Source organism: Gopherus flavomarginatus, chromosome 6 (genome assembly GCF_025201925.1).
Source record: "Gopherus flavomarginatus isolate rGopFla2 chromosome 6, rGopFla2.mat.asm, whole genome shotgun sequence".
Classification (NCBI taxonomy): domain Eukaryota; kingdom Metazoa; phylum Chordata; order Testudines; family Testudinidae; genus Gopherus; species Gopherus flavomarginatus.
In genome coordinates this window covers 23,213,422-23,226,967 of record NC_066622.1, presented here as the reverse complement: position 1 = coordinate 23,226,967, position 13,546 = coordinate 23,213,422, and the positions used below count along the sequence as shown (strand labels likewise).

Here is a 13,546-nt window from a genome sequence, read left to right as displayed (position 1 = left end):
CTATGATCTTATAACATGCCCATCATCATAGCATCTGAGAGCACTGTATATACTAGCTGTGTGTGCAGGTGATAAACTATAGCTGGTGCGTTCTGCGCAGGTGGAAGACGACATAGTTCACTAAAATGGGCTTTGAGAGACATTTCAGAACTAGACTGTTCAGTACACTAAAGAGGAAGGAAGGAAGGATGATCCAGTGGTTAGGATGATCGCCTGGAATTTTGGAGACCTGCATTCAGTTCCCTTCTCTGCCACTGACTTCCTGCATCAGCTTGAGCAAGTCACTTAGTTTCTCTGCGCCTGGGTCCCCCGCCTGTCCAGTGGGGATAATAGTACTGCCTTACCTCATGTTGTGAGGATAAACACATTGAAGATTGTAAAAAGAACAGGAGTACTTGTGGCATCTTAGAGACTAACAAATTTATTTGAGCATAAGCCTTCATGGGCTGCAGCCCACTTCATCAGATGCATAGAATGGAACATATAGTAAGAAGGTATAGTAAGAACTATATGTTCCATTCTATGCATCTGATGAAGTGGGCTGTAGCCAACAAAAGCTTATGCTCAAATACATTTATTAGTCTCTAAGGTGCCACAAGTACTCCTGTTCTTTTTGTGCATACAGACTAACACAGCTGCTACTCTGAAACCTGAAGATTGTATGGTGCTCAAATACAAGGGTAATGAGGGCCATCTAATTACCTAGGCAGACACTGGGGAATATCTTGCAGGGAACAGTCCTGCCTTGATTGTTGGAAGGTGGATGGAGAACAAGTTCACTTTATGTTTGTTGCTAAGAGATGGTTCCCAGCATGAAGAAGCTTTTTTTGCAGCTCCCCATCTTTCTGGTGAAGTCTGAGTTGCTTCCTGTGTGTGTTTGTTCTGTGAGCGTAGCCGTTGCTTTGCGTGATATGAAGGATATGGAACAGTCTCTTGACTTTTCCAGATGTTGATTGTCCTGCTTTGATGTTTGTTCCTGCAGCTTTAGTTGTTTGTGTCTGAATGGCAGATGAGGTATGTGACTTGTTAAACAAATGATGAAAACCGCATCAGGAGCTTTGAAATCCAGTATGTTTAATTAATGAACTTTGCTCACTTAATAAAAAGAATGTACTTGATTCATTTTTGAATAGTGTGTTCTGCTCTGTTCTGATGTAATTTCAAATGTTTACTAGCACATTTGGTATTTTTCCACATAAACCTTAAAAAAATAGGAAATCACGTCCTCACACAGCCCTTGCAACCTACATTTATGATTTCGTCTTTTCATTTTCTCACTCACATCCACTACCTGGGTGCCTCCTCCGGCCTCCACACAAAATGTACAGCCTTAAATCTGATCATGTCATAATTATTTATTATTCGTATTGCTGTGGCACCTAGGGACCCCAGTCAGAGTCCAGGTCTCCACCATACTAGGTGCTGCACACACACAAAAGACAGCCGATGCCCCGACAAGCTTTAAATTGAAGTACAGATCATCTAAATACAGACATCAGATGCTAAAAATACCCTACTTCTTCATAATCCCATTACTTAAATAATTCAACTCCTATGGCTTCCAAAACTAACAAACCCTTATGCAAACTATTTCCACTGCTATTGACAGTTATCCAGCATGACTTACTTCAGCATAACCATCAACTAAAAATCTACACACTAACCATCAACTTCAGTACAAAACCAGTTCAACACTGAAAAACCGGAACACCTCAATTTCTAGCCACTCCACCTGGTCAGAGGTGAAAGTCACATGTTTGGTGTGGAGGTGGAGGGAGAAGCCATGTTTTAGGGATAGGTGGATGTGGGCAAGATAAAGTAGAGAGGAGAAAAATAATGTGTGTAGGTTGCAAGAGATGGGTGAGGACTTTACCAGTGATTTCATAGCTTTTTGATGGCTCTGTTGACGCTGTGTATTTTTTTCATAATTATCGGTAATTCAGTTTCTGTGTGGTATTAGCCTGTCTGACTGCTAGGAGTTAAGTTCAAGGAGGCTGTTAAGGAGGAAGCAAACAGGAAATGAAACAATGGCAAAGAAAAGGAAACAAATGGGTTCCCAGAGGAAGCTATTAATTGGGGAACACCTTTGCCTGGCTCCCACCAGGCTAGCATAATTTACTCCTCCCAAGGCTGAAAGCCAAGGAGGATCAAAGGGGCTCCTAAACCTTAAAGATGCTGACTTAGGGAGGAAGGCGGACTGAGTGGCTAGAGATGAGCCTCTGGCAGAGAGAACAAGGCAGAAGCTGCAGAAGGGCAATCTCATAGACTTTAATGTCAGAAGGGACCATTATGATCATCTAGTCTGACCTCCTGCACAATGCAGGACACAGAATCTCACACATCCACTTCAATAACAAACCCCTAACCTATGTCTGAGTTATTCAAGTCCTGTCTCACTCATTCCAGAGATGGAGGTATCTGGGCTGAGGAGAACTTCAAAAGCTTGAAAGGTCAAGATTAAGGTGCAGGACGGTAGGTAATACCCATGCATCTAGACCTTCCTTGTTTTTACCCTTTTGTCTGGATGCTGTGTACCCTGGGTGAATAAATAATGCGCTGTTTTGAAGAGGCTGTTTTTTAGAGTCAGTTTAATCAGCTGCTGCTCACATGTGCCCAGAGGAAACAGCTTATGGGTGCCTGGGCCTGTCAGATAAATGCAGTTGGTAAACACAGGGCTGCTGTGCAGAGATCCAGTCTAAGAGTGGTTGGACCACGTGGTTCCACCTCGAGTGAGGGGCAGGAAACCAGGCCTGTCCCCTGAGGGGGGCGCTCAAGGGAGCCTCAAAGGGGCAGCACACCCAATAACTGTGACAGCAATTTTAACTGGGTTTTAACCCTGCTTTTTGCTGGGGGGAGGGGTCTAATAAGGATAATGCGCTCCTACCCCCATAGGGTTTGGATATTCATCCACTAGATTGCTTTGTAAGAAAAATCTCTCCCTGTTGTTTCTTTGGGTTCCCGCATGGGCTTATTGAGCCGAGAGGCAGTGGGGTAACTAATGAGTCGGAATTTGGTTTGAGCTCTCATGAAACACCCTCCTTTGCGCTACACTGAGAGTGATGGCAGGGTCCTCTGTAATGTACCTGCTGCTATGGCCCAGCTAGTTCTGAAGCAGTAAAACCGCCCTTTCTAGCCTCCAAAAGGCTCTATTGGGAATTGAAAAGGAGCTTCTCAGCTGCACTCCAGCTTATTAAATCAGCCACACTACTGCTGCATTGAATCTAATTTCTGCCTTGCTGAAGGCCTCATGGCATAATTAATAAGCATCCCTTATGTGTGGATTCTGCTTTGACTATGTGGGTAATGACAGAGTTTTCACCTTTAACTACCTTTAATAAAATCTCTGGATCCAACCTGCTTTCTTAGTGCCATTTGGATTTAATATTTATTTATGATCTGAGTGAGAGCTGAGTTCTGGCTACAGGCAAAGCACTGCTTGGGCTGGTAGACTATGATCTTCTCCCTCCCTCCTTCATCTGTTAATAGCTTCCCCTTTGAACTGTAGAGGCGATAAGCCTAGAAGTTAGAGAAAGCCTAGTGGGAAATTGTGACCTAGAACATGAGTAAAAGGAAAGCCGTATCTTATTCTTTCCCCTTATTTTACAAGCTGTTGGATCGGGGGATGTCTGCACTGCGGGTGTACTTTCCAACTCAAACAGATGTACCTGCACTCGCTCTATTTTTAGCGCACTAGCAGGATCAAAGTGTAGTGGCAGCAGCATGATCAGCAGGATGGGCGAGCCACCCCTCATAAGATCCTGTGTGAAACCTTAGGTACATACTGGGGTGGCTAGCCCATCCCATCACTCGCACTGCCGTGACTATACTTGTATTTTTAGCAGACTGGCTCAATCAGAACTAGCATGGGTATGTCTCCTCAAGCTGGAAATTACACCTTCCAGCTCCAGTGTAGACATACCTTTAGGGACAGAATTCCATCAGGGAGCCCTGTGATAATATCCTGCTCCCTGGTTACTAAACGGCCTTTGTCTTAAGTAAAAATGGATGTAACCCAGACTTCCAGACCTGACCTCTGCTGAACTTTGGATCCAGATTCAAACACCACATCTCAGCTCCTCTCTAGGCTGAAGGTTTTTCACCCCGTGCTTCCCAGTCTCATGTTTTTTCAGTGGTAAACTGGGAGTGAAGGGATAAAGGGCAGAATATGCCCAGAACTTCTAATCTCACTGACACCATTTCAAATCCGGAGTGATTCCACTAAATGAACGGATTTACCCCAGCACAACTGAGATCAGTATCTGTCACTGCATTTTCCCTGACCATTTAATCCTCCTGCAATGAAATGTTCTAGATAAAGCTGTGAAAAGCGATTCACTAAAAAACAGAGTTAGGCTGCTGCCTTTGTCTTAGAAGGCTTGATTTACAGGAAAGGATTAAAATAAATAAATATGTATGGCTTGTAACTAATATGTAAAGTGATGATGAAAGTCTACAAATATTTGAGGGGTTTAAGCATCAACGAGGGAGTGTAGCACATAGAAATGCCTTAAGGGCGATAACAGAGGAATAGGATGAAATTATGATCGTGGGATCTTTTGGGCTATGGAATAATCTCCCAAGGGAAGTAGTGGAACCATCATCATGTGAAAAACATTTAAAACTAAAGAGAAAACTAACAGTCGTTTGATAAAGAACAATCCTACAGCGGGGTGAAAGTGGGCTGGTACGGGCCAGTACGGCTTACCAGTAAGAAGCTGGTACCGGATAGTACCCAGCCGATGTTAAAGTGCTGCCATGGCAGTGCTTTAATGTCATTGCCCCTTTTGTCCCCTCCCGGGCCACCGACAAAAGGGGCAAAAGGGGCAGCTGCCCCAGGGCCGACAATTTAAAAGGGCCTTGGGTTCCTGGCCACTGCTACTGTGGCAGCCCTGCCCCTCTGCCCGAGGCACCGCCCCTTCTGGGGGCCCAGAGCTGGCCCCCGTACCAGTAAAAATTTAATATTACTTTCACCCCTGTCCTGCATGGACAGGGAACTGGTCTGAAAGACTTAGTGGGATTTTTCCATCAATAATTTACATGATTCCAGGAAGATTGGAGCCTTCCTTCCCCCAGAAAGAGATCACTTTGTGACATGGAGAAGAAAACAGGTTATAAAAAGCACCAGCGCATTGCCTAGTTCTCTTTACTCCTCTCTAAGTTTGCAATGAAAGCTGCTAGCACCTTTTATAAAAAGTCTTTCAAAGGACCTGGTCTCTCCAGCAAACTCTCCACATCTTGACCTTGATGAGGTTTAAACAGTCTTCACCAACCCTTTAATACATCTGTGCGCTGTGAAATAATGTGACAGAGGTCCTAGGACCTAGGAGAGGCGAAGAGCAGACACTACCATGATATTCACTGTGGCTAATGCCCTGCTGCTCTAACTTACTGTATTTAAAGGCCTGATTTTTCAGCCATGCTGAGAACTGCAGCTCCAATTGACTTCAAGGAGAAGGCATCATGCTATATGTTAATCATCCCCAGGCTGTCACCAGCAGGAGCTTCTGGTGAAGCACATATAGGGTGCCCAGAGAGCAAGTATGAAAAATCACAACAGGGGGTGGGAGGTAATTGGTGCCTATATAAGACAAATATCAGGACTGTCCCTATAAAATTGAGACATCTGGTCACCCTGAGCACATAGCATGGTTTTATCATTGTGGGTGATGTTAGTTCCTTCAGTGATGGCAGTGCAGGGCTGTGCAAGTTCCTTGAGCTCACTCATAAGGAAATATCAGAACATAAGAATGGCTATACTGGGTCAGACCAAAGGTCCATGTAGCCCAGTATCTTGTCTTCCGCAAGTGGCCAATGCCGGGTGCCCCAGAGGGAATGAACGGAACAGGTAATCATCAAGTGATCCATCCCCTGTTGCCCATTCCCAGCTTCTGGCAAACAGAGGCAAAGAACACCATTCCTGCCCATCCTGGATGATAGCCATTGATGCACCATTCACCCTGTATTAAAGTGTGTAAATTACACTGTGCATTTTTGCTGAGCACCTCTGCAAACTTGATCCTAAAGAGTGTGAACTAATAGCAGCTTGAAGGGTTGCTGACTTCACCTTGCAGTCTTTTTTCAAGAGCAAGACTCCATCACATCAGGGGGCTGGGGTCAAAGTACTTGTAGGATGTAGGAGCAAGCAGAACACAGGGAGGATGAATATTTTAGCAAATCCTTGCTTATATGGTTGTATCTCTCTATATATATATACCCCCAAATGCTCTCTTTTCCATCCCCCCACACCCACCTTCCAGCAGGGCTAGTCAGCAGTTCCTCTTCTGGAAAGATGTGTAACAATGAAGGAGCTACACTCCACATAATAGTTTAGGTTCCTGAAAGCTATAATACTTTGGTCTAATTTTGGTTCTCGGCAGGGCTGTAACCAGGATGGGGCGAGCAGGGCACAAAGCTGAGGGGGCAGAAAAAAAATGGTAGGGGATGCAAATATGCTTGCTTGCCCCAAGCGCCAAAATGCCTAGTTATGGCTCTGGTTGTTGGGTTTAGTGTGCAGGTGCTGGTAGCTGTGATATTCAGGATGTTGGAGTAAATGACCTGGTGGTCCCTTCTAGCCTTAAACTCCATGACTATGACTCTTGGCTGAAACTCATGTGCCCAAGGCCCCATTCAGACATGGTTGAGTTTATCATCCACTCCTCTTGCTGTTTTGGTTTTGGACTCTAAGGTATCATTATAATCTGGAGAGACTAGGTTAGGGAACAGTCCTGCTCTGGCTATGGAGGAGTATAAAATGGCCTAATGCTTATTTTCCTTTTCTAATGTCAGTGGGCCAAATCCCTGCAATCCTCCTTCAGTCCTTACTCAGACAAAACGCCACAACATTTTGCAAAGATGCTTTTGCTGGAGTAAAGAAGACAGGATTAGACAGTCTCATTTTACGAATAACAATTTAAAAAAAAGAATAGTGGCCTGATTTATTTTAAAAAAACAACATGCATGCAGCTGTACCCTGAGTTTGTGTGCTTAGTTACAGCCATTGCATTGTCCTCTGGCTATTTGCATATGCAATAGTAATAGTTGAGTGGGCAAATTAGATATACAATTGTGTAGGCATAATTTGGAAAATCAAGCCCATGTTATTGAATTTGTGTGGTGATTATATCTCTTCCATTTTCAGCCCCTTCAGCTAAGTGTTTTGAAAGGCTTGTCGTTAAAATGGCTGTCTGTCTCTGTACGTTAGACAAAAGTTCTGAGCAAGGTGGCTTACTGAATCGTGTATTTTGGTATTTCTCGCCTCAAAGACAAGCTGTCCAAATCACCGGGCTTTGGAGCTTGTGGCGTTTCTGTGACCCACTATTGTGCTCCTCGCTTTTGAGCATCACTTGCTTAGTTTCATCCTCCAGACATTTCACAGATGTAGCTTTTTTCTGCACCGACTTTCGTGAAACTGGCTTTTTAGAACCATTAGGCCAGATTCGTCCCTTGTGTAACCCCATTGCAGATATTGGGGTTTCATCAAGGATGCATTTGGCCTCTTTACTCTCTCACAAACTCTTCTGAAGTCTGTAAAATTCGAATGAAAAATATCAGCAGTCTTTACTGTATTGATGTTTGATTGTGCCACCTCCTTTCATTTAGCTCATTCAGCTCCCTGCCCTGAGCAGCTGTCAGTTGGAAGAGTCTAACTTTTAATGGACTCATTACCGTTCAGAGCAGGTTTGGTTTCTCAGGGAGAAAAAGATAAAAGTGCAGTGACTGCTCTGTTAAAATAAAATGAAGGGGAAAAAAGAACATCTTAGTGTGATCTACACAGAGTCTCATTAACACTGCTGGATCGCTAATAATAGTATCAATGCCAAAAATAAAAATATATTAACAGGGGAAGGGGGAGTCTGTTCTCCCTTTATTACACATGCATCACTCCTGTCACATACAGGGGGAAATCCCTCTAATCCGTTGTTTTAAGAAGTCTGAGAGAGGAATGCTTGTCTAAAGGGTGAAAACAGCTAACATCTGCTGCTTCAGACTCCTTGCTGCCTTCCTCAGCCTGTCTCTGTCTCCTTTTCCCCAGCCCCTACCTGGGCTCACTCATCCACAGGCCTTCACCCCTCCCCAGGCTCTGCAGAGTTCTTTGCAACTCCTGAACTGAACAGTGTCTTCCAGGGCTTTTGCCCTGGAGATCTGGCTCCTGTCTGCTTCTCTCAAGGCACTGTGTACACCTCTCTCTTTCCTCCTGAAATTCAACCTCTGGAGTCTTGCTTCTCTGGGTGTCTTGTTTTTTTGTCAAGGCTCACCACACCCCTGAAACTTCCCAGTATCTCTCTCAACCCTTTGCCAAAGCTCCCTTCTTGAGACAGGATCTCAAGGCCTACTCTGTTCCTCAGCCTCCTGATTCCCTTCTACTGCCCTGAAGGCCTTCCTTTATTAGTGACAATGGCTCCTCTCACATGGGACTAATTAAAGCACCCCCACTCTGCTACAGCTAGGCCTAATCTTTAATTGGGCCTGACCCATCCTCCAGGTGTAACTGAGTGCACTAACTGCTCTCTGGCTCCAGTGAATTCTTTTTTGTATCACTGGATTATGTATGTCCCACTAGAATCAACAAAAGCATTTTTATGCTGGCATAACAGCAATTACACTAGGACTTTTGCCAGTATAGAAATGTCATTAAAACAAATAAGTCAGACTCCAAACCAACATTACTATAATGGCAAAAATTTCTGGTGTACACCTGGCCTAAATGTAGTAGCATGCACCATGTGCAAGGAACTTTCCAAACACAGAATATAAGATTGTATGCTATTCATGGCAGGATCTATCATAAGAGAAAAAAATCAACTACACATAATAAAGAGGGGACCCCCTGAGGGTCTGAGCCTTCAAAAGCCACCAGGCACAGTGCTTTCTACTCTTAGTAATGCCAATGAAGTCAGTGGGGCTAAAATGCCCACTTAAGTGCTTTCCTGACTCTGAGACCAGGGCAGTAAGCACTAAAATCAATAGCGCGTTTGCAGGATCAGCCCACATGTTGGCAACATGCTAGTATATTACAAATGACATGGTACAGTACATCACTGTACCATTTGTAGAGACATTAGCAAGCAGTTAGCATATTTCTCCCAAAGTATCTTCCATACATCCGTAGACTGAAAACAGCTTTAAATGACCAATAAATATTAAAATAAATGCAGAATTTAATCTTTTGTGGAAATGAAGCCATGTATAGAGTTAGTGATGAGATTTATTTTAAACTGATGTTTTTAAGAAAGAATATGGAATGTGAGCAAGTGCCTTTCCCAATCTGCTCTACAAACAGTCCACACAACTGTGTGGAAGCCAAACTCACCCTCTGCCTGGTATTTGATTTCAAACACAGAAATTAATAAGATCATATAAAGTGTTGCTCACACCTTTTCCCTAGACTTGGCTACTCCCAGGATTCCTCCTTCTGGCTTGCTCAGCCCACACCTTAGATCCTCTATTTCTAGAGAACCTCTTCTTCACCTCCCTAACATCCAGGGGAAGTAAGAGACACCTGCATCACTGAGTCAGAAGGGCCCACTTAGCATTTCCTAGCAGGAGCAACACCTGCGAAGAGGGTGGGTGTTAAAGGCAGACATGGCCAGCCTGTAACATGGAACCAGTAATTTTTATTTCCCCCAAATCTCCTTAAATGACAAACTACATTGAATAGAAACAGCAAGGCTCTTTTTTGGGAAAAAATAATTATATTCATTATATATATATATATATATCACACAATGTGTGTGGTTATGATAATCATCATATATACTCTGTTGTTTCCACAATGTGTGGTATATGTTTCTAACCTTGGCATGCTAATAAATGGACTTTGTACAGTGCTTATGGATGTCACTAATCCCTCCCCTACTAAAGATACCATTGTTTCCATAGTAACTAGTGTACTTCAAAGAGGAAAAAAGGCAGAGGAGACTAAAAATTGATCAAAAACAAGACAAATGCTGTGTGTAGCATAAATAGACTGTCAGGGTGGGAGGCTGGGGGTTTGCGTTACCACTTGTGTAGGAGGAGAGCCTTGTTTACACTCCCCACGCTTGTGGCCCTACAGTAAGCTGACATTTGAATTCAGCTCTCCATCGATGAAGGCTAGCGCGCTAACCCATTGCCCCCAAACAGCAGGAGAGGACATGGCAGGTCTCTCCAAACATAAAAACTGTTTCTGGAACAGACGTGGCAAAATCAAAGACCAGAGTCTCAAGAGCCCCAGAATTTGGGAAAGTTTGTACACAAAAGTCTGAATTTTGCAGGAGACCTGCTATGCCTATAATAGTCTAATCCAGCAGTTCTGAAACTGTGGGTCGCGACCCCAAAGTGGCTCACAAGTTCATTTTAATGGGGCCTCCAGGGCCATCATTAGACTCCGTGCTGCTCAGGGTTGAAGCCGAAGCCTAATCAACTTAGCTTCGTGTGGCCCCTTGCGGTATGCAGGCCCAGGAAATTGCCCTGCTTACCGCCTCCTAATGCCATCCCAGATTCTAGACTCTAGAATCTAGAGTAACACAGGGGACTGGGGTCACATAGTAATTTTTGTTGTCAGAAGTGGATCACAGTGCAATGACATTTGAGAACCACTGGTCTAATCCAATATCTAAAATTATTTGTCTCTCTGTGTGTATATACTGCACCCCTCACCATGGCATCTGAGTGTCTGCATCTTAACATCCACAAATTCTGGGTAACTTTGGATCAGGATCAAACTCTGAACTTGGCATCTGCCTTCTGTATCTATAATAGGCCAATCCAAACTCCCAGAACTGAACAGCCCCTGAACTTGAGAGTAGTCAGAGACTAGATCTGAACTCTGTTCGTCAGGCCTATCTCCAGTGATGGGGAGCCCATGCGTATGTGAAGAATTAACAACGCTCTTAGGCAAGACCTAGGGAGCCATAAGCTTGCTTTTCTCTCTTGTGTGTTGTACTGCATATTTCTACAGGACATTGACGTTATCCATTATGAGATATTGGGGAAGGAAGCTGGGTGGGACCGGATTTATGCAATAAGCAGTGTGTGGGGGAACTAGAACATTGCTGACCTACCTACCTACCTATCGCATTTCTGATGCACGCATATCTGGAGTATCTCAGTGCCAAGTAAAATGTTAATATTGTTCTGTGTGGTGTAGAAGCAACATTTTCCTTTCCCCCATACAGTTGGCCATGGGCAGAGCGAAGGTGACCGCATGGTCGTGTCAGATTTCCATGTTTTCATCAGAGACAGCTTGCAGCACATTGAACTCATGAGGAAGGATCATCCAGACCTCCCAGTTTTCATTCTGGGGCATTCCATGGTAAGCATGCTACACCGTACACCTCAATAGTCATCATTACATCTGCCACAGCATTATGGATCCCATTCTGGAGGGTGGGAATCACACAACCTACTGTAAGAAAAGCAAATTAAGAAACAGTAGAACCTCAGAATTATGAACACCAGAGTTACAAGATGATCTGTCAACCACACACCTTGGAACTGGAAATACACGATCAGGCAGCAGTAGAGACCAAAAAACCTCCCAAGTACAATACTGTGTTAAATGTAAACTATTTAAAAAATAAAAGGAAAGTTTGTTTCTGTACTTGATTCGTTTAAATTAAGATGGTTAACAGTAGCATTTTTCTTCCACAGAGTAAAGCTTCAAAGCTGCATTAGGTCAATGTTTAGTTGTAAACTTTTGAAAAAAACAACCAAAACATTTTGTTCAGCATTATGAATATTTCAGCGTTACGAACCACCTCCATTCTCGAGATGTTCATAACACTAAAGTTCTACTGTACAAGCTTCCCCTCACTGCCTCACCCGTAGAGGGAACTGCAGTCTCTGTGACCCATTCAGTCTTTGGCCTTTCTGTTGAGATCAGGATGCTAATTAGTGCCATTTGCAACAAAAGGCTAATTCATGATGCGCATCCCTACCAACCCACTAGGAACCGAACTGAGTTCCACCAACACATTCCTCATTGGGGGGGCACTGTACAACTGGCAGATGGTAACTTCTTTCATTCACCAACAACCAGGCTTGTAATTGAACTGGTAACCAGGAGGTTATACACTCTGTAGCCTTGTGAGTGGATTGGGAATAAAGCATGGCGACACACTGTAGCCTCATTCTGTTACATAACTGTACTGGACAGTGTTTCAAGGATTAGGGATGAAAAACAAAAGAAGGATTGGTTTTGTGAGCAGATTTTAAGTGTGATTCTGCCAGCATGGGCCAAATCCCGTGGATTCAGTCAGGCAATATTCCTATTGGTGTCACAGTGATTGTTCCTGCGTACAAAAAATGAATGAGCACTTCAGGATTTAACCCCATGGTCCGATAATCAACAATTCTGATCTAAAGCACATGGCGTGCTTCTAAGAGTTCACTATGCTCTCAGCCTCTGTAACAAGGAGCTAATTTCCAAGTACCAAGCCAAATAAGGTCATTGAGATTCTTTTTGCTGCTGCTCCATTTAAACAAGCCACTGGTTCTTCAGCAGCATGTAAGTTCACCAAGCATTTTCCTTAACAACTAATCCTCTGTGATCTTTACTGAGCAAGCAAGCCAAGCACACCAATTCCTACAATTCTCACACAGTTTCTGCAATTCTGCCAACACTTGGCTTGAAACTACATGGGAATGCACCTCTGTTTAACTTGCAGCCCATGAGTAGGTTGCTGATAGTAGAACTCTATGAACTGTTTGCTGGGGGGGAGAGGGGGGGCCGCGGGGGAATGAGGAAAGAGACATTTGCAAGAGGATAATTTGGGGCCTACAGTCATTATCCAGACTTTTATGGTTTCCATTCCCAGGTGACAATATTTTGTTACCCGTGGATACCAGTATAACTCGGAAGTACCGGGTAAAACTACTGCCTGCTTTTTCGTTATCTTTGTGTCCCATTCCCGCTCATCTCCACCCCTTCTGTCATGCAGTCACCTCTCTGCTCCAGTCCCCCACGTCCCTCCTTCTCTTCCTTCATGTCTCATGTGAAATTTATATTAGTTCCAAGAGACCTTTAATTTTTAGTCCTCCCCACAGAGGACTGTTCAAGCCCTAAACCTGCAAACTTTATGCACATGAATAATCCAGTAAATTTCTGGGACTGCTCACGTGCATGTAGTTAAGCACATGCATAAGGGTTTGCAGTGCTGAAGCCTAGCTCAGAAAAAAATATTCTACCTGCACTCTCCAAAAGCCACCCCTCTCCAAGACAAGCCCAACCAAATCTACCCCTTTGCTTCTAGTTATTACATCTTTTGCTTGCACAAAGGTGTCTAGATCATTAGAAGCTCCCTGGAGCAGAGAACTTTGTTTTGTACCTGCCAGGAAAGTGCCCAGCACACCACCATGCTGTACAAATAGTAAAGTCTGATCATTTGTATTAGTGCTCAGGCTGCCTCTCACTTTTGTATTGCAGGGAGGAGCCATCTCCATCCTAACTGCCTGCGAGAGACCAACCGAGTTTTCAGGCCTGGTGTTAATTTCTCCTTTAGTTGTAGCAAGCCCAGAGGCAGCGACGCCTATCAAGGTAATAGCAATGGATGTAAAATACACACAC

The 13,546-nt window shown here is 43.9% G+C and overlaps 1 protein-coding gene across 5 annotated transcripts in view; it reads left to right on the top strand.

Annotated features, from left to right (window-relative positions):
* MGLL (monoglyceride lipase) overlaps positions 1-13,546 on the top strand; it is a 69,798-nt gene that overhangs the window by 39,691 nt on the left and 16,561 nt on the right. For all 5 annotated transcript variants that reach the window (XM_050958530.1, XM_050958528.1, XM_050958531.1 and 2 more), the window contains 2 exons: positions 11,157-11,293; positions 13,406-13,516. In XM_050958530.1, coding sequence (XP_050814487.1) covers positions 11,157-11,293; positions 13,406-13,516 — 248 coding nt within the window. The remainder of the gene's footprint in view (positions 1-11,156; positions 11,294-13,405; positions 13,517-13,546) is intronic.